This window comes from Bombina bombina, chromosome 2 (assembly GCF_027579735.1).
Source record: "Bombina bombina isolate aBomBom1 chromosome 2, aBomBom1.pri, whole genome shotgun sequence".
NCBI lineage: Eukaryota > Metazoa > Chordata > Amphibia > Anura > Bombinatoridae > Bombina > Bombina bombina.
Window position 1 is genome coordinate 782,854,823 of NC_069500.1, and position 24,902 is coordinate 782,879,724.

Genomic DNA, 24,902 nt, shown 5'->3' on the forward strand with positions numbered 1-24,902 from the left:
TCCAGGCTTTTTGTCAGGCTTTGGCTAGGATTAAGCCTGTGTTTAAAACTGTTGCTCCTCCGTGGAGCTTAAACTTGGTTCTTAAAGTTCTTCAGGGTGTTCCGTTTGAACCCCTTCATTCCATTGATATTAAGCTTTTATCTTTGAAAGTTCTGTTTTTGATGGCTATTTCCTCGGCTCGAAGAGTCTCTGAGTTATCTGCCTTAAATTGAGATTCTCCTTATCTGATTTTTCATTCAGACAAGGTAGTTCTGCGTACTAAACCTGGGTTTTTACCTAAGGTTGTTTCTAACAGGAATATCAATCAAGAGATTGTTGTTCCTTCATTGTGTCCTAATCCTTCTTCAAAGAAGGAACGTCTTTTGCATAATCTGGACGTAGTCCGTGCCCTGAAGTTCTACTTACAGGCAACTAAAGATTTTCGGCAAACTTCTTCTCTGTTTGTCGTTTATTCTGGTCAGAGGAGAGGTCAAAAGGCTTCGGCCACCTCTCTTTTTGGCTTCTTAGCATAATACGTTTAGCCTATGAGACTGCTGGACAGCAGCCTCCTGAAAGAATTACAGCTCATTCCACTAGAGCTGTGGCTTCCACCTGGGCCTTTAAGAATGAGGCAGTGTTAATTTTGACGGTAAATTTCAATTTAGTCTTAGTTTTAGTCTTTTGACTAAAATGCTATTTAAGTTTTAGTCGTATTTTAGTCATCTGAATTGTTTTAGTTTTAGTCTAGTTTTAGTCGACTGAATCTCCAGTAGATTTTAGTTGACTAAATCTCCAGTGGATTTTAGTCGACTAAAATCTAAGGGGTTTAGTTAAAGTGTAATGCATTATTTAAGCATTTCTCTATAATTTGCAAACTGATTATATACTCCAGGAGTAAACATAACACCTGTTATTATTAATGGTATTAAGGTTTAAACATGCAATACAGAAACAGATTTAGACGTTGTGATATGTAACATCTTTATTAAACTTTAAAATATAAAAAACAAAACTGTAAACTATATTGGCTGTATTGCACATATTACCCAATATAAAAACATTAACAGTTCTCTGTTAATAATTAAAACAAGTATCAAGTAACAACACAACAAAACGTTTCTGCAGCTAGCACAGGCACTGCATAACTTAATCCGATACTCGTGGGTTATTCTTATTTCTATAGGAAGAATCAATTAATTGATTATCGGCAACGATATTAGCACTGCTCTAGAACTTCCAAACTCATTATATACTCCTGGAGTAAAGGTTTATCAACCTGATTTTATTTATGGTATTAAGGTTTGAACATGCAATACAGATTTAACAGATTTAACTGTTGTGGTATATAACATGTCTTTATTTAGATTAAAATTTAATAAAATTAAGTTTAGTAAATTTTACAAAAGAGCAGTAATTAGATATGGATTGATTATAACAACTTGCATAAAATGTTTTTGTCTGCAAATTTTGATTTAGTTTTAGTCATAGTCTTTTGACTAAAATGTCATTTTGATTAAGTTTTAGTCATAGTCTTTTGACTAAAATGTCATTTTAGTTTTAGTCGTATTTTAGTCATCAGAATTTCTTTAGTTTTATAGTCATTTTAGTCTAGTTTTAGTCGACGAAATTAACACTGGAATGAGGCCTCTGTTGAACAGATTTGCAAGGCTGCAACTTGGTCTTCACTTCATACCTTTTCAAAATTTTACAAATTTGACACTTCTGCTTCTTCGGAGGCTGGTTTTGGGAGAAAGGTTCTACAGGCAGTGGTTCCTTCTGTTTAATGTTCCTGCCTTGTCCCTCCCATCATCCGTGTACTTTAGCTTTGGTATTGGTATCCCATAAGTAATGGATGACCCGTGGACTGAACACACTTAACAAGAGAAAACATAATTTATGCTTACCTGATATATTTATTTCTCTTGTAGTGTGTTCAGTCCACGGCCCGCCCTGTCTTTTTTGAGGCAGTTCTAAATTTTAATTAAAACTCCAGTCACCACTGCACCCTATAGTTTTTCCTTTCTCGTCTTGTTTCGGTCGAATGACTGGATATGACATGTGAGGGGAGGAGCTATATAGCAGCTCTGCTTGGGTGATCCTCTTGCAACTTCCTGTTGGGGAGGAGAATATATCCCATAAGTAATGGATGACCCGTGGACTGAACACACACACTACAAGAGAAATAAATTTATCAGGTAAGCATAAATTATGTTTTCCAACAGTGTTATGCTATGAAACTTTTCTCTATATGTTTTATTTGAGGCATATCCTGACTTCTGCAGCGGACACATTTGTATACTGCAATTACATTTGTATATAACGGTCATCTTTGTCAACATTGGTTACATTATTACTTTGTTTTTATTTATAGATTTCTAGAGGCTGACTGTTTCATTTTGGGTGGTTAATAATAATAATAATAATAATACCTCTTGTTAGGAGAGGAGAAAATATGGGCTTGAGTATGTAAAAAACATGGATAGCCATGGTCATTATGTTAGTATAAAGTGCATTGCATTGAAGTTGTTAAAATACAATAAATGATGCTCTTCTATTACAATGCAACACAAGTGTCTTGTAATCACAAGGTGTTTACTGTCCCTTTAACATGGTTAGAATGTGGCTGAAGATAAAGCCATTGTAAAGACTCAGCAGGAAAATGTGTGTGAATACATGTGCAAAATTTTATTTTTATTATTAGTTTGCTAAACAAATAACTAATTTTAACTAATTTTGAAAATGTATTCATTAACTAAACAAGCTAATAAACTAATACAACTTTAATTCATTTTTGTAAATAGTTAATTAGTTTGCTTAGTTAATTAACTAAAGTTTAATTAGTTAATAACAAATTTCATACACATTTGTTCAAAGTTGTTCATTCTGTTTCTAAATAAGTCATGAAAAAATATTGTACATTTATTTGTACATCATCTAATGTGCACTGCCAGTAGAGGGCAGATAGAGAACATAGACAAGCCTATTCCTCTGTTATTACAGCACTTTGACACTTTAGAGAGAAATCTGGAGTATGCTTAACTCCATGCTGTCCTCATCAAGAGTAAAACTCAAATAACTGATTGTTGTATAAAGCATTTTTTGTAATAAATAACATTTTTTCTTAAAGGAAATGTAAATTTTCATAAATCAGTGCTCGTTTTTTAAAAATACTATTAAAAACAGGGACACTTTCATTCATGAAAGTTTACATTGCAGCGTATTTTAGAAATACTTTTTTTCCTTCACCAAAGCTGGATCGGCGATGCCCCGCCCGCTTCTTCCTGCTGTACTTAGTACAGCAATGACGAAACCAGCTTCCTCCAATCACGGCGTGGTCTCACGAGATGGACGCTCTGGACGGGAAGCCTTGATTGGAGGAAGCTGGTTTAGTCATTGGTGATGTAAGGACAGAGGAACTGCGGGTGGGGGATCGGCGATCCTGCTTTACTGAAGAAAAAGGTATTTGGTAAAATATGCTGCAATGTAAACTTTCATGAATGAAAATGCCCCTGTTTTTAATAGTATTTTTAAAAACCGAGCACTGATTCATGAAAGTTTACATTCACTTTAATGAGTTTTTAATTTATTTATTAACAATTCCATATTACAATAAAAGTATGAGGAATGCGGGGAAGAAGTTTTAGGAGAGGGAGGAAAAAAGTGAGAAATATACAAAGATACAGTCAAAAACTATATGGGAATAAAAATAGGAGTGTATTTTTTTTTCTTTTCTTTTCAAAAGTGGATAATGTGACTAATGCCTTGGAATAGACCATAAGGGGAGTTGTGAGGAGAAAAAAAAAAACCTCTCCTCCCCCCCCCACAAACAAAAACATTTTTAATATTACAATAACCATTTCCCATATTCCTTATTCCAATTTCCTTATCTTCTACTTTTCTTAAAGGGATATCAAACCCAAAATGTTTCTTTTGTGATTCAGATTGAGCATACAAATAAAAAAAAAAAGTTACTGTATGCCCTATCTGATTCATGAAAGAAAAATGGTGGATTTAATTTCCCTTTAAGAAGCATTTATTATTAACTTATACTCCTCAGTTGAATATTCTCTTAAAGGTATACCATCTTTAGCACATTAAGTAGTGTAGAAAATATTTAAAAGAATTTAGATTTTCTCTTAAAAGATTATTAATTATAAAAGTTCTCCTAAAACCTGTCCTTATAGCAGAAGGGAAATAGATTTATTTGTGGGGAACTGAAGTCTGGAGGATAATTTAATCCCATATTGTTGTATTATTTAACAGAATAGCATTTGCTACTTAAAGAGACAGTTTTCTTTATTTTTTTTTATTGTTTCAAAAGATGGATAGTGCCTTTACTACCCATTCTCCAGCTTTGCACAACCAAAATTATTATATCAGTATACTTTATAACCTTTAAACTTCTAAATTTCTGCCTGTTTGTTTCACCTAATTGTGTGTTAGATTACAAGTGGCGTGTTAACTGTTGCATGTGTTTGAAGTAGCATGTGTAATACAAGTTTGAACGTAAACACATTCGCTTGAGATCAATTGAATTTAACGCGCATCTGGAAAGTGCAACTTCAAAGCTCTGGTTATCTGTTACGCTCGACTAAACAGTTGCACAAAACGCATCAAAAATACATTTAAAAGTATCGTTACACTCATAATATACTCTGATATATATTATTTAAAGGGGCACTGAACCCAAATTTTTTCTTTTATGATTCAGATAGAGCATGCAATTTTAAGCAACTTTCTAATTTACTCCTATTATCAATTTGTCTTCATTCTCTTGCTATCTTTATTTGAAAAGCAAGAATGTAAGTTTAGAAGTTGGCCCATTTTTGGTTCACAACCTGGGTTGTCCTTGCTGATTGGACAGCACCAATAAACAAGTGCTGTCCATTGTGCTGAACCAAACATTGTCTTGCTCCTTAGCTTAGATGCCTTATTTTTCAAATAAAGAAAGCAAGAGAACAAAGAAAAATTGATAATAGGAGTAAATTAGAAAGTTTCTTAAAAATGCATGCTCTATCTAAATCACGAAAGAAAAAAATTGGGTTCAGTGTCACTTTAATAAAAATATTGCATAAAATGTTATAAGGGCCCAAAGATTTGAGGTGTTTGTAAAAAAAAGTCTGCAAAGGACTTTAACATAGAAATACATACATACATATGTATATGTATGTGTGTGTACATATGTATTTATATGTGTATATATGTATTTGCAGACATATATACACATATAAGCAAATAAATGCATATGTGTACATATATATATATATATATAAAAATCCTATTTATGCTATATTCATATTTAAAATAAAGTGTTTGTACTGTATATATTTCACATTCCAATGTTCTTCACATAGGGGAATATGTTCTAAGTATTTGTATATATATATATATATATATATATATATTGCCATATATATATATTTGTATATATCCATAGCTAATATATATAGATATACTGTATATTGTACCAAAATACCATCAGAGAGATATAGAAATATGTATTTATGAATAAATAGAACGTATTTTTCTCTGTGAAGAACATTGGAATGTGAAATATTCATATTTCATGTCAAGTTAGAGTGCAAGTAAGGGTGTTAGTTTTTTTCTTTCCAATTTTCATGCTCCATTAAAGTGTATGGGGGAATATGTTAACATTGTCGCAATATTTGGACTTCATCTTTTTTTCGTTCGTTGAGCTAGCACTCATGCGAAAACTTTTTACTTTTAACTTCAAATATGCGCACTACCCGACAAATGCAAAAAGCCTCCATCTAGTGAAGTTAACACGGTATCGCAAATTACCGATCCACTCATAATCTAGCCCTGTGAAACACATAGATTTGCTATTTTAGCAATATAATGGCCATTTGGCCCTTTCATTTCTGTTGTGTTGCTATTGAATAACATATCAGCTACGTCTTAACATTTTTAAAACAAATTAACATACTTTTCACTGCAATTATTTTTCAATAGCCAAACTCCACCCACTATTTGCCTTATTTGTAGGAGCCAATCTGATATTTAGTCCACAGATAACAAGGCTAGCCATGGTCATAAAGTTAGTATAGCATTATTTCTTTTGCAGTTGTTATCTTATAAAATCAATTAGGGGCAGAAATGTAACATAATTAGCCTTGAGAAGTCAGCAGAGTGCATTTCATGTTCTGAGAATAAGAAATTGCTAAATTAAAACTGATACGACAGCAACAGTTGTGTACTTATAACTAATGATCTTTGAGTTCATTGGCTAATTGGTACTTACTGCTAATGCTTTTTTACTAATATGCTAATTTAACTAATGCTTATTTACTGATGGGCTGTACTGCTCCAGTTTAGTATTGACTTCCCTGTCCATAATGTATTGCAGTCATTTGAAGTGCTACAATAATGTGAGAATAAGCTCTTTCTTCTATAAGGTACGACAAGTCCACGGATTCATCCTTTACTTGTGGGATATTATCCTCCTGCTATCAGGAAGTGGCAAAGAGCACCACAGCAGGGCTGTCTATATAGCTCCTCCCTTAGCTCCATCCCCCAGTCATTCTCTTTGCCTACTATAAGTACTAGGAAGGGTAAAGTGAAAGAGGTGATAAAATATTAGTTTTTAAACTAAAACACCTCCGCTTATTGCTCAGGGAGGTTTTAGCGACTCTGGATGATTGTGACCCTATTGTAGTTCCAGAGAAATTGTGTAAAATGGACAGATTTCTAGAGGTTCCTGCCTACACTGATGTTTTTCCGGTCCCTAAGAGGATTTCGGACATTGGTACTAAGGAGTGGGATAGACAAGGTATTCCGTTCGCTCCCCCTCCTACTTTTAAGAAAATGTTTCCCATTTCAGACACCATGCGGGACTCGTGGCAGACGGTCCCTAAGGTGGAGGGAGCTATTTCTACCCTGGCTAAGCGTACAACTATACCTATTGAGGACAGTTGTGCTTTCAAAGATCCTGTGGATAAAAAATTAGAGGGTCTCCTAAAGAAAATATTTGTTCATCAGGGTTTTCTTCTCCAACCTATAGCGTGCATTGTTCCTGTAACTACTGCAGCTGCTTTTTTTTTTTTTTTTTTTTAAATAATTTTTTTATTGAAGTTAAAGCATAGATCAACAAACAAGATTCGCCCTAAGGCCAAAGTTACAACAAAGAGAGTAATACATTGTCTATACACAGGCATTATTGAAAAAGCAATATGCACTTGCAACAAGATAAATACATATCAGGTCTTAGTATGAAGATAGACAATAGTTTAGGCGAGATAAAATAGAACTTCATTTTATATTATATTATTGACGGATGATCTCCACAGTACAATATAAACTAGAGAAAGAATTATCTGAGTCAGAGATAACAGCCTGTGGAGAGTTAGCATATGTATCAGCCACTCTTGGGCCGAGATATATAGGGGGGGAGGGGAGATTCAGTGGATAAGCACCGCTATACATATAGGGGAAAGGGTGGAGGGCGGAGCCATATATGAGTGTAAATAGGTTAAGGTACATGGTGGGAACTTAGAAGTGCTCGAGCATAGAGACCTCAGGCCTGTCAGGAGAGAATTATGGTCATAGTGCAGATTAGGTTATTCTCTGTCGTTAAGTTTCCCCTCTAATAATATGGTCCTATCCATAAGGTTGAGGAAATAATAGCTAGTAAGGGAATTTTAACAGGGCTTAGAAAAACTTATTCTCACATACATTGAGCCCTGGAGTGTATGCATTAGGGAAACTAACAAAGGGTGACTTAGAGGATGTGACGGGACCACTAAAAAATGTTATTGATAAATTAGTTGTATAGAGCACTGTCAGTGAAGACAATATGCCAAATGTCAGCTTGAAGAGTATAGAAACTTAACAGAAAGTGTGTCAACAGGGGGTTAATAGTGCGTGCTTAGGTTTATGACTGATAGGGTCGTACATTAACATATTAAGGGAAATTCGTAGCAAAAGAATTTGCTATGCATGGCAATGTGATAGCTCAGCAAGTCTACCATTAAGGAAGACCTTAGTAGATTCTCAACCGAGTAAGAAAAGTAACAATGTTCAGTTACTATACATGTATACATATTTCATGCACAGAGTTCTTCTAGTAAAGTGTATTTAATAAAATTCACAATAGGGACTAATAATAAACTCTGCAAGGCCTGTATGTGCCAACCATGAGGAATAGGTCTGGGGAGTGACATGTTATTTCTTCCAAGGGAGTCTGCGAAGAACAAAATATATTAGCAAAACAAACTCTGCTCACTCAACATAGTACTAGCCTAAGGGGCTGTGAGTAAACAGTAGGGAGAAGCAGTAGTGACCAACTAGTAAATTATATCAAATTATAAGTCTCTACTATACCTCTAAACTTAGACTTTACAGAGTTCCATCCGAGATGTAAAGGAGTTAAGCAAACAGAAACATAGCATACCTTCTTAAGCATTTACTATGAAAATATGTGCCATATGAATCGTTCCCTTAGTTGAGGAGATAGTAATGCAGTAATTGACCTGTATAAACTAATTATCTAATGCGTGCAGGGAATGCTAACTTTCGTATAGTGGATTCAACAAATTGAACAGCGTGACAGGGAGGGTTCCCCTATTATTAATGTGTACAGGTTGTCAGAGATATAGAATAAAGAATTGGAGTAGCAAATACAGGTACATACCTTGGCAGCTTAAGCGCTCTTAAATTTAAATAGTACAGTAATATTAAATCTGTAAAGGAACTAGTATACACTATGTCTCAAGAGAAATAAATAGGGACATATAGAATTGGGGAGATAGGATTATAATCTATATAAACAACTCCAATGCTTAGATTAGTTACGTAGAGGTAAGATAACCTGCTTTGCAGCGTTGGGAAGGTAATTGACCCTTATTAGGACACCCTCTGAAATTGAACGTTATCAGCACATACAATACTGCCTATGTAAATAGTGGTAAACACATATGAAACAATGTCAGACTAATTCCGCTATGAGGCAGTAGAACATTGAGGGCAATATAGCATATGGGCGGCAGCAACTATAAATCCAAAGATAAAGAACACATTCAATGGAATATTTACAATTTTTACAAAATTTTACTGCTTAGTACAAGCTGCAAAGTGAAATTGAATATCTGCATGAATGATTGCTCACATAGACAACAATCTGAGTTATCAGGTTTGACAACTTTATATAGTATCTGTCTAACATAAATGGAACATTTTATCTGCTAATATCTGGCTGATTAATAGGCTTGTATAAACTTTGGGATTGAGATAACAGCCTTGCCTGTTAAGTTAATGAACAAATAGCTATGGTGAAGGAGAAATTACATACAGACACCATAAAATGCTATATGATTTTGTCTGATCAGAAATTTTAATATAGGCTGTTATAGTAACTGAACTAATCTCCTACATCCTCAGATAGCTTTGCAGCCATTTTTTACATCTAAGCGACCTCATTATATCTTACTCTGCTTGCACAACTATACTATGCTAGTGAGCTGGGTAGGATAGGTTAAGGGTAGCAAGCAAGCCTGGGAGTTCATACTAGATGACACAGATCACAGATGCTGCATAATGTAACCATGATACCCCTATACACAGCGTAAATTTAACCTATATAACATGAACCATAACAGCAAAAAGACTTGTACATCTAAATGTAAAACAACAGATCATATAGTAGATCCAACTTTTGTTGATAACACCCTGGCTAAAAGTGGGTTAATTTAACTAAATAAAAATAACATTAATAGGATGTACAATGAATACAGGAATATAAGTGTATGGATTAAGTAAGTAACAGGCATAGTAAGTTAAGCCCTATTAATAAACTAGAACATACTCATAAAGGTGTCCTAAGCTTAGTATCCTGCAAAATAAGTCCAGACTGTTGTGATAAAGTCCAAGTGCTGGGTTGACCTGTATCGGTAGGGAAGTGAAATTACCCATAGATATTATTATTATGTTAACTGTCTGAAAGAAAAATTATCAGAGGTATCAGAGTTATACAAGATCAGATGTGCGTTATTTATACACAAGATCACAATCTACCCCATACTTATGAAAATCTAATGGGTCTGTATATCAACAACACAATCTCCCCAGGTACCGACAGCTAATAAGTAAGCAGGAAATCAGTACAACTATATATATTATTAAGTAAATATAAGGCATAAGTCCCAGTAACACATCTATCCCATCAAAACTGTTAATGGTGGTGCAGTGATTAATCCCTTCATACATTAGGGATTTGTGTAATAACCTCAAAGTTCGAATGCAGACACGCCGGATTTGCTACGTGTGAAATGCCTTAATCCTTCAAGGTGTGCAGTCATGTCCTGTTCCTTAGCCTATACCTACAGGCAGAAAGATCCTTCTTGGAGAAAGCTGCGATATTAAAGCGCTGCAGATATTTTGTAAGACTGGCGTATAGCTAGTACTTAGTAGTGACTTAGTGTTCCCAGGGTGCGAAAATAGGCTAGCATCTCTGTAATATCTTCTGTCACTCAGAAGGTCTGAGCAAGATGTGCGTGGAGCGGGACCTGTACTTGGTGATGCAATGTGGAAAGGCTGTAACTTAGTTTCTGAATATGTTTAAGCCAGAAAAGGAAAAGTACAGGTTTCACTTACTCTTCCAGTAATCATATTTATTTTACGTGTCTTTTAGAGAAGATAACATAGCATTTTGATTATTTAATGCTTTAGTTATAGCTGGAGCTCCAAATATCTGCATCTGCTTGCTTCAGCTGTTGGCTCCGCCCCCCACTGCAGCTGCTCTTTGGTTCGAGGCTCTGGAGGAGGCTCTTCAGGTTGAGACCCCATTAGATGACATTCTGAATAGAATTAGGGCTCTCAAGCTAGCTAATTCTTTCATTACAGATGCCGCTTTTCAACTGGCTAAATTAGCGGCAAAGAATTCAGGTTTTGCCATTTTAGCGCGTAGAGTGTTATGGCTTAAGTCCTGGTCTGCTGATGTGTCATCAAAATCTAAGCTTTTAGCCATCCCTTTCAAGGGTAAGACCCTATTCGGGCCTGAACTGAAAGAGATCATTTCAGACTTCACTGGAGTAAAAGGCCATGCCCTTCCTCAGGATAAGACAAATAAGATGAGGACCAAACAAAATTATTTTCGTTCCTTTCGAAACTTCAAAGGTGGTCCCTCTACCTCTTCCCTGCTGCAAAGCAAGAGGGGAATTTTGCTTAATCCAAGTCAGTCCGGAGACCTAACCAGGCCAACAGGTAAACAGGCCAAGAAGCCCGCTGCTGCCACCAAGACAGCATGAAGGGGTAGCCCCCGATCCGGGACCGGATCTAGTAGAGGGCAGACTTTCTCTCTTTGCTCAGGCTTGGGCAAGAGACGTTCAGGACTCCTGGGCTTTAGAAATCGTAACCCAGGGGTATCTTCTAGATTTCAAAGATTCTCCTCCAAGGGGGAGATTCCATCTTTCTCAATTGTCTGTAAACCAGACAAAAAGAGAGGCGTTCTTACCCTGTGTAGAAGACCTATATACCATAGGAGTGATCTGCCCAGTTCCAAAAACAGAACAGGAGCAGGGGTTCTACTCCAATCTGTTTGTGGTTCCCAAAAAAGAGAGAACCTTCAGACCAATTTTAGATCTCAAGATCCTAAACAAATTCCTCAGAGTCCCATCCTTCAAGATGGAGACCATTCGGACTATTTTACCAATGATCCAGGAGGGTCAATATATGACCACCGTGGACTTAAAGGATGCATATCTACACATCCCTATCCACAAAGATCATCACCATTTTCTCAGGTTCACCTTTCTGGACAAGCATTACCAGTTTGTGGCTCTTCCCTTCGGGTTGGCCACAGCTGCCAGAATTTTCTCAAGAGTTCCATTCCTGGGAACTCTGATATATTCGGTGGACATGAAAATTTTTCTGATGGAGGTCAGGAAATCAAAGATTTTATCCATCTGCCGAGCTCTTCATTCCATTCCTCGGCCGTCAGTGGCTCAGTGTATGGAGGTAATCGGACTAATGGTAGCAGCATTGGACATAGTTCCGTTTGCTCGCTTGCATCTCAGACCACTGCAACTATGCATGCTCAAACAGTGGAATGAAGATTATGCAGATTTATCTCCTCAGATAAATCTGGATCAAGAGACCAGAGACTCTCTTCTTTGGTGGTTGTCACAGGATCATCTGTCCCAGGGAATGTGTTTCCGCAGGCCAGCATGGGTCATAGTGACGACGGACGCCAGCCTATTGGGCTGTGGTGCAGTCTGGAATTCCCTGAAAGCACAGGGTTTGTGGACTCAGGAGGAGGATATTCAACGCGCTTCTGGCGTGGCCTCAGCTGGCTTCGGACAAATTCATAAGATTCCAGTCGGACAATATCACGACTGTAGCATATATCAATCATCAGGGGGGAACAAACAGTTCTCTAGGGATGATAGAGGTTACCAAAATAATTCGATGGGCAGAGACTCACTCTTGCCATCTATCAGCAATCTATATCCCAGGAGTGGAGAATTGGGAAGCGGATTTTCTAAGTCGTAAGACTTTTCATCCGGGGGAGTGGGAATTCTATCCGGAGGTGTTTGCACAATTGATTCAGCAATGGGGCACACCAGAATTGGATCTGATGGCGTCTCGTCAGAACACCAAATTTCCTTGTTACGGGTCCAGGTCAAGGGATCCTCAGGCAGTCCTGATAGATGCTCTAACAGTACCCTGGTCGTTCAACCTGGCTTATGTGTTTCCACCATTTCCTCTCCTTCCTCGTTTGATTGCCAGAATCAAACAGGAGAGAGCTTTGGTGATTTTGATAGCACCTGCGTGGCCACGCTGGACCTGGTATGCAGACCTGGTGGACATGTCATCTCTTTCACCATGGTAACAGTAAGATCAGGATTCCTAGGAATTTGTCCTTTCTCCAAGAAGGATTGGAGAAGGGGGTTATCAGCTAGTTCCTTAAAGGGACAGATATCTGACTTATCAATTCCGTTTGAACCTATGCATTCCATAGATATTAAGCTTCTATCTTGGAAAGTTCTGTTTTTAGTTGCTATCTCTTCGGCTCGAAGAGTTTCTGAACTATCTGCATTACAATGCGACTCGCCTTATCTTGTTTTCCATGCTGATAAGGTGGTTTTGCATTCCAAACCTGGATTCCTTCCTAAGGTTGTTACTAATAGGAATATCAATCAGGAAATTGTTGTTCCTTCTCTGTGTCCTAATCCTTCCTCTAAGAAGGAGCATCTGTTGCACAACTTGGACATGGTTCGTGCTTTGAAGTTTTACTTGCAAGCAACCAACGATTTCCGTCAAACATCTTCTTTAAAAATGATGCTTCTGTTGAACAGATTTGTAAGGCTGTGACTTGGTCTTCGCTTCATACCTTTTCCAAATTTTCCAAATTTGATACTTTTGCTTCTTCAGAGGCTATTTTTGGGAGACAAGTTATTCAAGCAGTGGTGCCTTCTGTTTAACCATCTGTCTTGTCCCTCCCGTTCATCCGTATCCTGTAGCTTTGGTATTATATCCCACAAGTAAAGGTTGAATCCGTGGACTCGTCGTACCTTATAGAAGAAAAGTAAATTGATGCTTACCTGATAAATTAATTTCTTCTATGGTACGACAAGTCCACGGCCCGCCCTGTCATTTTAAGACAGATTATATTTTTTTATTTTAAACTTCAGTCACCTCTGCACCTTGTAGTTTCTCCTTTGTCTTCCTGTACCTTCGGTCGAATGACTGGGGGGGTGGAGCTAAAGGAGGAGCTATATAGATAGCTCTGCTTTGGTGCTCTTAGCCAATTCCTGTTAGCAGGAGGATAATATCCCACACGTAAAGGATGAATCCGTGGACTTGTCGTACCATAGAAGAAATTAATTTATCAGGTAAGCATAAATTTACTTTTTAATCAATTTCAAACTAAGGGCTCCATTTATGAACCCGTTGATGCAGCTTGAAGCCCTTGTATGCAGACTTAATTAAACTACAAGTATAAAGCCTGTCCTCCAAACAGTCTGATGGAAAGTCCCAGTCTAGATAAGTAGTCATCGATACAAAGGATCTTCTTATTTTCAAAAACCTCAATTAAAGAGACATAAGACATAGCTACGTTAGCTCTAAGTATTGCTCTCAATAACGATGAAAGCCGGGTATAAAAAACGTTTCCACTTTGCTGTCACATATGTGCAATCACAATTACTCTGGGGTCAGGTTTACTCTTGAGACACAAACTGTATACTATTTATAGTTATAAACATGCAGGAAACGTATCCTTTTGCAAAAGAGTTTTCCTCTCCTCATAAGGTTAATGGCGTAGAAAGTCACTCATGCAAGCCTGTCAATGCATGTTAAGAAGCAGCAGTCATAAGACCTCTACTTTCTAACCTCTCAGCTACTTCAAAAAGTGGTGGAGGAAAATCGCCACCATGATGATTGACAGCCCCTGCTCTCATGTGATTGATTGAGTGCTGGATTGTACAAGAGACTTTATTTGTGCATCAAGATAGAGAAAGTGCGCTAACAAGCTGAAAGTATACACACCATATAAGGAATTGAAGGGAAAATTTAATAAACATATAGAATAAGATACACAAATATATACACTAAAAACAGGGACGTCTCCCTGTAATGTAAATACAACTGGGAAAAAATCCTAATGAAAAAACAGGTTAAAACCTATAAATAATAAATAATGCAGATACTAATTGATAATCTATGACATAAAAAAGATATAGCATAAAAATGATAATTAAAAGATATGGCATAACAGTGATATCATAAAATAAAATAAAACTTAAAAGACAAGCACCAAGTTCATATGTATCAACACAGTGCAGGTGGCCGTATGCAAATGAATGCCGATATTGGAACAGTGTAAAGAAAATAACGGCTTGTACCACAAATAGATACAGTTTACTGTACCGTAAGTCAAGAGAGTGTTCAGAGGGTGTTACCGAGGAGATGAAATCCTTCGGTCAAGGCTTGGACCGCGGCTGCAGTAATTGCCGTTCCTGGAGATAGAAGTGTGCAAACCTCTGCACATGTGAGTCGGCGTCTGACATCACAGGCTTCTCATCGGCTCCTCTCAGGGTGTTACTCGCTGCTCCAGCAGCGTAAAGGAAAAGCAGCTGATTGCTGTGTCCTGGTGGGAACTTTCTGTGAAGGCAGACTTGGCTGCTGTAGGTATGTTTAATGATCCAATACAATAGTGGGGCACAAGTTATCCCTCACCTTGGGATATTCAAAGATGCTGGTAAACCGGGTTTAAAGTTGCAGTACAGGCTGTACTGAAATATCCCTTGCTGTTTCAAAGTCACAGTGTCACAAATGCAAGCGACACGTTTCGCCCTCCCTTGGGCTTTATCAAGATGCATGTGACAGGTAACTGGGAGCCTTTTAAATGATCCATTTGGTTTTGATTGGTTGGTGGATTCAGTTGTAAAGGTAACACCCTCCAGGTAATTAAGGTGGTATCTCTTTTGCTTTCACCTTTGAGATTGTTATTCTTGAGTTGTTAAGGTAACACCCTCCAGGTACTTAAGGTGGTATATGCTTCATTCAGTCATTAAAGATTCTTTGTGCATGTCTAATATAGAAGAACATTTCCATAAAAAATACATATATCTGTGTAATACATTATCACTATCAGTGGTATCATAACCATAAAACCGTATTGAATTTGTAGGATTAATCACTTATAGATATAATTCTAAACCAAAAAATACTTTTACAGAATATAAAATATCTACCATGGGTGCACTAATGTGTTAAAAAAAAAAAGAGAGGGGTATTTATATAGCGAGTTTAGTAGAAGAAAAAAAAAGGAAAAGAATTATATAAAAAAATATATATCAGTGCATAATAATTAGGAGTGAGTGAATGAATGAATATATAGCGGTGTATTCAAAATTCCAGAGCTAAAAAAGTGGTTATACGTATCGCTCTTAAAAATAAGTAATGTGCCTATGTAAATGAAAATAAGGTGCTGCTGGGTTAATCTATTCAAATAAAAATGGGGAGAGGTCCAATTCTGAATTTAGTCCCTTTGGGAACAGAGTGTCATATTTATAAATCAATTCAGCCTCTTGTACGGCTTTATGGTTATGATACCACTGATAGTGATAATGTATTACACAGACATATGTATTTTTTATGGAAATGTTCTATATTAGACATGCACAAAGAATCTTTAATGACTGAATGAAGCATATACCACCTTAAGTACCTGGAGGGTGTTACCTTAACAACTCAAGAATAACAATCTCAAAGGTGAAAGCAAAAGAGATACCACCTTAATTACCTGGAGGGTGTTACCTTTACAACTGAATCCACCAACCAATCAAAACCAAATGGATCATTTAAAAGGCTCCCAGTTACCTGTCACATGCATCTTGATAAAGCCCAAGGGAGGGTGTAACGCGTCGCTTGCATTTGTGACACTGTGACTTTGAAACAGCAAGGGATATTTCAGTACAGCCTGTACTGCAACTTTAAACCCGGGTTACCAGCATCTTTGAATATCCCAAGGTGAGGGATAACTTGTGCCCCACTATTGTATTGGATCATTAAACATACCTACAGCAGCCAAGTCTGCCTTCACAGAAAGTTCCCACCAGGACACAGCAATCAGCTGCTTTTCCTTTACGCTGCTGGAGCAGCGAGTAACACCCTGAGAGGAGCCGATGAGAAGCCTGTGACGTCAGACGCCGACTCACATGTGCAGAGGTTTGCACACTTCTATCTCCAGGAACGGCAATTACTGCAGCCGCGGTCCAAGCCTTGACCGAAGGATTTCTTCTCCTCGGTAACACCCTCTGAACACTCTCTTGACTTACGGTACAGTAAACTGTATCTATTTGTGGTACAAGCCGTTATTTTCTTTCCACTGTTCCAATATCGGCATTCATTTGCATACGGCCACCTGCACTGTGTTGATACATATGAACTTGGTGCTTGTCTTTTAAGTTTTATTTTATTTTATGATATCACTGTTATGCCATATCTTTTAATTATCATTTTTATGCTATATCTTTTTTATGTCATAGATTATCAATTAGTATCTGCATATTCATCATTTATAGGTTTTAACCTGTTTTTTCATTAGGATTTTTTCCTAGTTGTATTTACATTACAGGGAGACGTCCCTATTTTTAGTGTATATATTTGTGTATCTTATTCTATATGTTTATTAAATTTTCACTTCAATTCCTTATATGGTGTGTATACTTTCAGCTTGTTAGCGTACTTTCTCTATCTTGAAGCTTTGGCTTCACTATTTGGTTATTAACTTGTATTTGATACATACAGAGATTGTATCTTTAGAGTAGTGTTTAGCAATACCTTCCTTTAGCGCGCACTAATCCACCCAATTTGATTTGTTTTCACTTTATTTGTGCAGTCTTCACTGCCACCGGAAATTTGATGTAATAATTTACTATATACTTGAAAAAAAATGTATGCAATCTTTTTTTTTTTTTTTTTTTTTTTTTTTAGATGTCAGTCTTGTGCCAATGCATGGTTAAAATGAAGCCATCTACTTTGCTTAAGAAAATGCAAAAACATTTGGAAAATGACTCAAATGATGATGAAGATCTTGATAAAGAGGTTGGTACACAGTAGTTCTTCTCCCTACCTGTTACCTACTGCAGAATTTTTTTTTATTTGTGTAATACACTTTTTTTCAGTTTAATGTTATCCATCTCACTTTGTCTTGGATTACTAATGTCTTGTAAGTAATGCAAAGTCTATGTTTCATCTTTCTATGTTACAGCTGATGCTGATTTTAAAAAAAATACTGCAATTTCTTTTCTTTTTTTCATGTTTAGGCATACTATTTGACTCACAGTCTTCTGAGTTTGGTGAATGATGCAAGTGCTTCAGACATATGTCCATCAATCCAGAGAGTAAGAAGTATTCTTTGGTACACTTATATTAGTGTGAGAACTTTTTATAAAGCTGTTATACATCACACATACTCCATTACTTCAGAACAGTATTGCATATTCTATACCTTCCAAAGCATGATTTTATCCACGAGACAAGTACCATGGTCAGTAGTAAAGGTACAGTAAATACCTTCCAATATATTTATTCAGGTATTCAATAAAGTGTTTTGAATACATAATCACCTTGCTTGCTATATTTGTTTTTCAATATAAAACATTCACCCACCACTTGTCTTCTTTGGAGGAGCCAATCCGAGCTTATCTGAGTAGATAAGACTAGCGCTGTCATTTTGTTAGCATAATCTTTTATTGTTTTGCAGTACTTCTCATTTCTGCTGGACAGATATTGAGTCTTAGAGTTTCAGACTCGCACTAGAAGGCTTGAAATGCTAGTTAAAGGTACATGAAACCCAAAGTTTTTCTTTCATGATTTAGAAAGAGCATGCAATTTTAAACAACTTCTATTATCTAGTTTGCTTCACTTTTTTATATTCCTTGCAGGAAAGCATATCTAGATAGGCTCAGTAGCTTCTGATTGGTGGCTGCACACAGATGCCTTGTGTGATTGGCTCACCCATGTGCATTGCTATTTCTTCAGCAAAGGATATCTAAAGAATTTAGCAAATTAGATAATAGAAGTAAATTGGAATGTTGTTTAAAATTGTTTTCTCTATCTGAATCATGAAAGAAAATTGTGGGGTTTAATGTCCCTTTAAGTAGCTGCAGACCTAGTGAATAATGCAAGTTTATCAGAACTTGCAGACTTGAGTACACATCAAGATGACCAATTACTTGTCACACAGCGTGTAGTTAGAATAACACTAAATAGAAATCACACAAAAGTTTTAGTATTTTTTTAGACCTTATATTTTAATATAGCAGTCTTTTCTTCACATATAGAACCCTGCGTAGTGTGATTAACATCTCTCAATGTAAAGTTTTTATTTCTAAAATTATTTGAGGGACCTCACCATACTGACGAGACTGCTTAAATCATCTAGCCTAACAGGAGAGCGATTTAGAATGTAGTGCCCTTATTTATTTGATTAAAGTCATAAGTGACCACTTTAATGCAATTTTGTGGGCTTATTGCAATGGACTTGCATATATACAGTATGTCTATACAAGGTCAATATTATTATTCGTAACTGCATAATTCACAGGCTATTTTTTAATTTATTGTTCATGTTAGCTGATTATATTTTTATTTTACAGAAGTATTTATTACGGCTCTGTGGAGTACTTGAAAAACATATCAAATCTGACATCCGAGAAGATGTAAAGTATTTCTATAGAACAAAGGTATGACTATGTTATATATTGTTTGAATAAAAAGTAAAAATTAAAGACCTGGAAAAGTGGCATAAAAGTTAATACTAATGCAACACAAGTTTCCCATTGGCATGGAGAGTCCACGAATCCATTCTAATTACTAGTGGGAATTCAACTCCTGGCCAGCAGGAGGAGGCAAAGTGCACCTCAGCAGAGCTATTAAGTGTCACTTCCCTTACCCACAATCCCCAGTCATTCTCTTTGCCTCTGTCAAGGGAGGATGTGCGAAGATATTTAATCCTTTAATGGGTACTTTTGCCGACAAGCAAGGATTGGGGCTATGCTGTGTCCATGTCAATCTCTTTAGTAAGAGTAATGGTGGCTTTTAGCAGTTAGAAGACGGTGAGGTGGTCTTTGCTTAACTTCTAACATTATTGCTACCCCTATATAGAAAACCAGGGTTGGTTACTCTGTTTTTTTCTTGTGTCTTCGGGTCCCTGTCAGCGGTCAGGTGAGGCTGACAGATCTGGAGCTGCTGTGACTGCTCCACGGCAGAAGACCCTGGAGGGTAAGTCCTTTCTTATTTACTTAAAAGGAAGTTATCAAGGTGGAAGGACTGGGATATCAGGGACCTAGTGGGACCTGCTACCCTCTGGAGGGGTATGTATTTTATTATTTATATCCACTAGTTTGGGATATATTGCGGCTGAGCATCTTATGGTGTGTGGGGACAGATTATCAGAGTGGTATATCTTTCACACCTTTATCCCTGTAAGGTCCGTTTTAACGGAATTTGAGATCCTAATATATTTTTTAGGGCACAGTATATTTTGAGGATGTTTAATCTCCTTCAAAAGTGAATTGTATTCCTTTCTAGGGATATCTAGACTTGGACAGCCTTTTACCCTCTATCGGCTGCGGAGCTTCGAGTGTATGTGAGGTAGTTGTGTGGGTTTTCTGCAGACTCAAACTGCTCTCATGGAGGGATTGGTTTGATTTTATTCCCATTTGCAATAAATATTGTTAGGTTTTGTGTTAATTCCTTCTTACACATCCTAAGGCGCTTTTATAAAGTTTTTCTTCTTAAATGGGAAGAGTCCACAACTGCATTCATTACTTTTTGGAATTTAGAACCTGGCCACCAGGAGGAGGCAAAGACACCCTAGCCAAAGGCTTCAAATGCCTCACCCACTTCTCTCATCCCCCAATCATTCTTTGCCTTTCGTCACAGGAGGTTGGCAGAGAAGTGTCAGAAGTTTGAGATAGTCTCTTATGGAGGGTAGTATTCTCTACGGCATGGGACTGGAGTTTTAAGTAGTCCTTTCAGCCTTTCAGTGAGAGCATGGATGAAGGTTAGAGTCCGGAGATGCAGGGAGAGTTTTTCTGCAAAACCATCCCGACTCATATTAACAGCTCCTTGGCAATCAGCATTGACAAGTGTCGCTGCCTGCCTTTATTCACGCAAGTCCATGTCAGAAATTAGGCTACTATCTGTCACATTTGAAGGGCCGTGTTCCTGTTCCACGTCGTAGATTCCGGTAAGATTGTTTCATTTTACTTCATTATGGGTATGTGATGTTAATGAGAAGATAGGGTCCCAGTGGGACTCCTTTTATCTTAATAGAAATCATGGGTTAATATCCCCTGAGGGGGGTTATTGAACAGGGGGAAATTTAATCATGTTTGTTATATGGTTCTATCTGCTGATGTGTAGTAATACTTTAGGCTCATGGCTTTCGGAACATTACGGCCTTATCATCAGTTGGCGCAATCTTTAGATTTGCGCGCTCTTTTTATGACTTGCACGGTGCACCTCGTGACTGGGTGCGGTTACGTTGTTTTTCACTTCCGTATGCTGACTGTGTGGCGACAGGGAGAGTCTGCTCATTGGTTGTCTGGTTCACAGGAGGTGGTGAATGCCCCAGCCATTGGGGGTGTACGAAAGGTGCCTGTTAGTGTTTGTCTTTTTTGTAATCCCAAGATGGAGGATTCTGATTTTTTTTAGACAAGGGAGAATGCGTCTTGTGATGAATATGAAATGGCCCGGGTTATCCATGCCCATTAGTTATGTTCCGATTGCCGTTCCAGAATACTCTCTTCTCCTGATTCAGGGTCCTCAGAGTGCGTTGAGCCACCGCCCCAAGGATTTTATTGCATCTGTCCTCCCCTTTGATGGGGGGGACTCTTAGTGCCCAATCTCTATACTGGCAGCGGTTGCTGCCGGGATGGATCGCTCCTTGGCTTCCGGAAATTTCTGGTTGGGAGCTGTTGTCGAGATTTTTTTGGCACTTCTTGGTGGGATGAGTCCCACGATGGTTTAAGACAGCTTTGCTGCCTTTTGATTGGTCATCGCAAGTTTTGCTCTCAGGTGGCTCTATGCCCTCTTGGAGAGCTCCTTTTGAGCCGCTAGGACGGGTTTTCTGTCTTTGCTTGTCTGTTTGTCTAGCCTGATGGGTTTTTACTTGTCTAGGTTGCAAGGGGGAACTCGCGGTTTTCTGGAACACCATAGTTTGTATGGTGCTGTGTCAGGGATAGGAGGATGGCCTTCCGGTCATCCTAGTGACGTTTTCCTCCTGACTATGGATCTCTTCTGGTCCTTGTCCTCCTAGGAATTTGGTTTCCCTGGACAGTGGTCCTGTGGCAACCTCAGGTTGCTCCAAGTTTGATTTGGTCCTTTGGATATCTCATGGGGTCCTCTATTCTCCCTCTTGGGGGTAGATAGGGATTTGTTGAACAGTTTAACTTGAGCCCTTGCTGGATGGTCCTTCGGATCTCTTATGGTTTCCTCTACTCTCTCGGGGGTTGATAGAAGCTTTTTAATTTTAGGTCAGAAACGTTTTTCTCATGTTAAGTGTATCTAGTCCACGGATCATCCATTACTTATGGGATATTCTCCTTCCCAACAGGAAGTTGCAAGAGGATCACCCACAGCAGAGCTGCTATATAGCTCCTCCCCTAACTGCCATATCCAGTCATTCTCTAGCAACCCTCAACAAAGATGGAGGTCGTAAGAGGAGAGTGATGTTTTATACTTAGTTTAATCAATAATAATCAAAAGTTTGTTATTTTTAAATGGTACCGGAGTGTGCTGTTTATCTCAGGCAGTATTTAGAAGAATAATCTGCCTGCATTTTCTATGATCTTAGCAGAAGTAACTAAGATCCATGGCTGTTCTCACATATTCTGAGGAGTGAGGTAACTTCAGAGAGGGAATGGCGTGCAGGTTTTCCTGCAATAAGGTATGTGCAGTTAATATTATTCTAGGGATGGAATTTGCTAGAAAATGCTGCTTATACCGGATTAATGTAAGTAAAGCCTTAAATGCAGTGATAGATACTGGTATCAGGCTTATTAATAGAGAGGCATACTCTTATAAAAATGTAATATAAAACGTTTGCTGGCATGTTAATCGTTTTTATATATGTTTGGTGACAAAACTTATTGGGGCCTAGTTTTTTTCCACATGGCTGGTTTGATTTCTGCCTAGAGACAGTTTCCTGAAGCTTTCCACTGTTGCAATATGAGTGGGAAGGGCCTATTTTAGTGCTTTTCTGTGCAGCTAAAAATACTGACAGAGACATTCAGCTCTGAAGGGCTCAAAAGGACATCTCTGAAGGGCTCAAAAGGCTTCAAAGTCGTGTTTGAGGAGGGTAACAATCACAGTAGACTGTGGCAGTTGTTGTGACTGTGTTTAAAAAACGTTTTTGTCATTTATTATTCTGTTTTTGTTATTAAGGGGTTAATCATCCATTTGCAAGTGGGTGCAATGCTCTGCTGACTTGTTACATACACTGTAAAAAATTTTTTAGTGCAACTGCCTTTTTTCACTGTTATTTCAAATTTTGTCAAAATTTGTTTCTCTTAAAGGCACAGTAACGTTTTTTATATTCCTTGTTAACTTGCTTTAAAGTGTTTTCCAAGCTTGCTAGTCTGTACAAACTTGTCTGAAACAGAGGATACTTGTTCATTATGTTTAAAAGCCATGGTGGAGCCCCATAGGAGAATGTGTACTAAATGTATTGATTTCACCTTAAACAGTAAAGATCAGTCTTTATCTATAAAAGAATTGTCACCAGAGGGGTCTGTCGAGGGGGAAGTTATGCCGACTAACTCTCCCCACGTGTCGGACCCTTCGCCTCCCGCTCAAGGGACGCACGCTAATATGGCGCCAAGTACATCAGGGACGCCCATAGCGATTACTTTGCAGGACATGGCTGCAATTATGAATAATACCCTGTCAGAGGTATTATCCAGATTGCCTGAATTGAGAGGCAAGCGTGATAGCTCTGGGGTTAGATGAGATACAGAGCGCGTAGATGCTGTAAGAGCCATGTCTGATACTGCGTCACAATATGCAGAACCTGAGGACGGAGAGCTTCAGTCTGTGGGTGACGTCTCTGATTCGGGGAGACCTTATTCAGAGATTTCTAATTTTAAATTTAAGCTTGAGAACCTCCGTGTATTGCTTGGGGAGGTATTAGCTGCTCTGAATGACTGTGACACAATTGCAGTGCCAGAGAAATTGTGTAGGCTGGATAAACACTATGCAGTGCCGGTGAGTACTGATGTTTTTCCAATACCTAAAAGGCTTACAGAAATTATTAGTAAGGAGTGGGATAGGCCCGGTGTGCCCTTTTCCCCACCTCCTATATTTAGAAAAATGTTTCCAATAGATGCCACTACACGGGACTTATGGCAGACTGTCCCTAAGGTGGAGGGAGCAGTTTCTACTTTAGCAAAGCGTACCACTATCCCGGTTGAGGACAGTTGTGCTTTTTCAGATCCAATGGATAAAAAATTAGAGGGTTACCTTAAGAAAATGTTTATTCAACAAGGTTTTATTTTACAGCCCCTTGCATGCATTGCGCCTGTCACTACTGCGGCGGCATTCTGGTTTGAGGCCCTGGAAGAGGCCATCCATACAGCTCCATTGACTGAAATTGTTGACAAGCTTAGAACTCTTAAGCTAGCTAACTCATTTGTTTCTGATGCCATTGTTCATTTGACTAAACTAACAGCTAAGAATTCCGGATTCGCCATCCAGGCGCGTAGGGCGCTATGGCTCAAATCCTGGTCAGCTGATGTGACTTCAAAGTCTAAATTACTCAACATTCCTTTCAAGGGGCAGACCTTATTTCGGCCTGGTTTGAAAGAAATTATTGCTGACATTACTGGAGGTAAGGGTCATACCCTTCCTCAGGACAGGGCCAAATCAAAGGCCAAACAGTCTAATTTTCGTGCCTTTCGAAATTCCAAGGCAGGTGCAGCATCAACTTCCTCCGCTTCAAGACAAGAGGGAACTTTTGCTCAATCTAAACAGGCCTGGAAACCTCACCAGTCCTGGAACAAAGGCAAGCAGGCCAGAAAGCCTGCTGCTGCCTCTAAGACAGCATGAAGGAATGGCCCCCTATCCGGCGACGGATCTAGTAGGGGGCAGACTTTTTCTCTTCGCCCAGGCGTGGGCAAGAGATGTTCAGGATCCCTGGGCGTTGGAGATCATATCTCAGGGATATCTTCTGGACTTCAAAGCTTCCCCTCCACAAGGGAGATTTCATCTTTCAAGGCTATCTGCAAATCAGATAAAGAAAGAGGCATTCCTACGCTGTGTGCAAGACCTCCTAGTAATGGGAGTGATCCATCCAGTTCCGCGGACGGAACAAGGACAGGGTTTTTATTCAAATCTGTTTGTGGTTCCCAAAAAAGAGGGAACCTTCAGACCAATTTTGGATCTAAAGATCTTAAACA

At 38.2% G+C, this 24,902-nt stretch overlaps 1 protein-coding gene across 1 annotated transcript in view; it reads left to right on the top strand.

The window, feature by feature from the left end:
- The window catches only part of LOC128649596 (SMC5-SMC6 complex localization factor protein 2), a 284,779-nt gene that overhangs the window by 163,320 nt on the left and 96,557 nt on the right, over positions 1-24,902 (top strand). Inside the window, exons 14-16 of the mRNA XM_053702952.1 lie at positions 17,434-17,544; positions 17,766-17,843; positions 19,101-19,187. Coding sequence (XP_053558927.1) covers positions 17,434-17,544; positions 17,766-17,843; positions 19,101-19,187 — 276 coding nt within the window. The remainder of the gene's footprint in view (positions 1-17,433; positions 17,545-17,765; positions 17,844-19,100; positions 19,188-24,902) is intronic.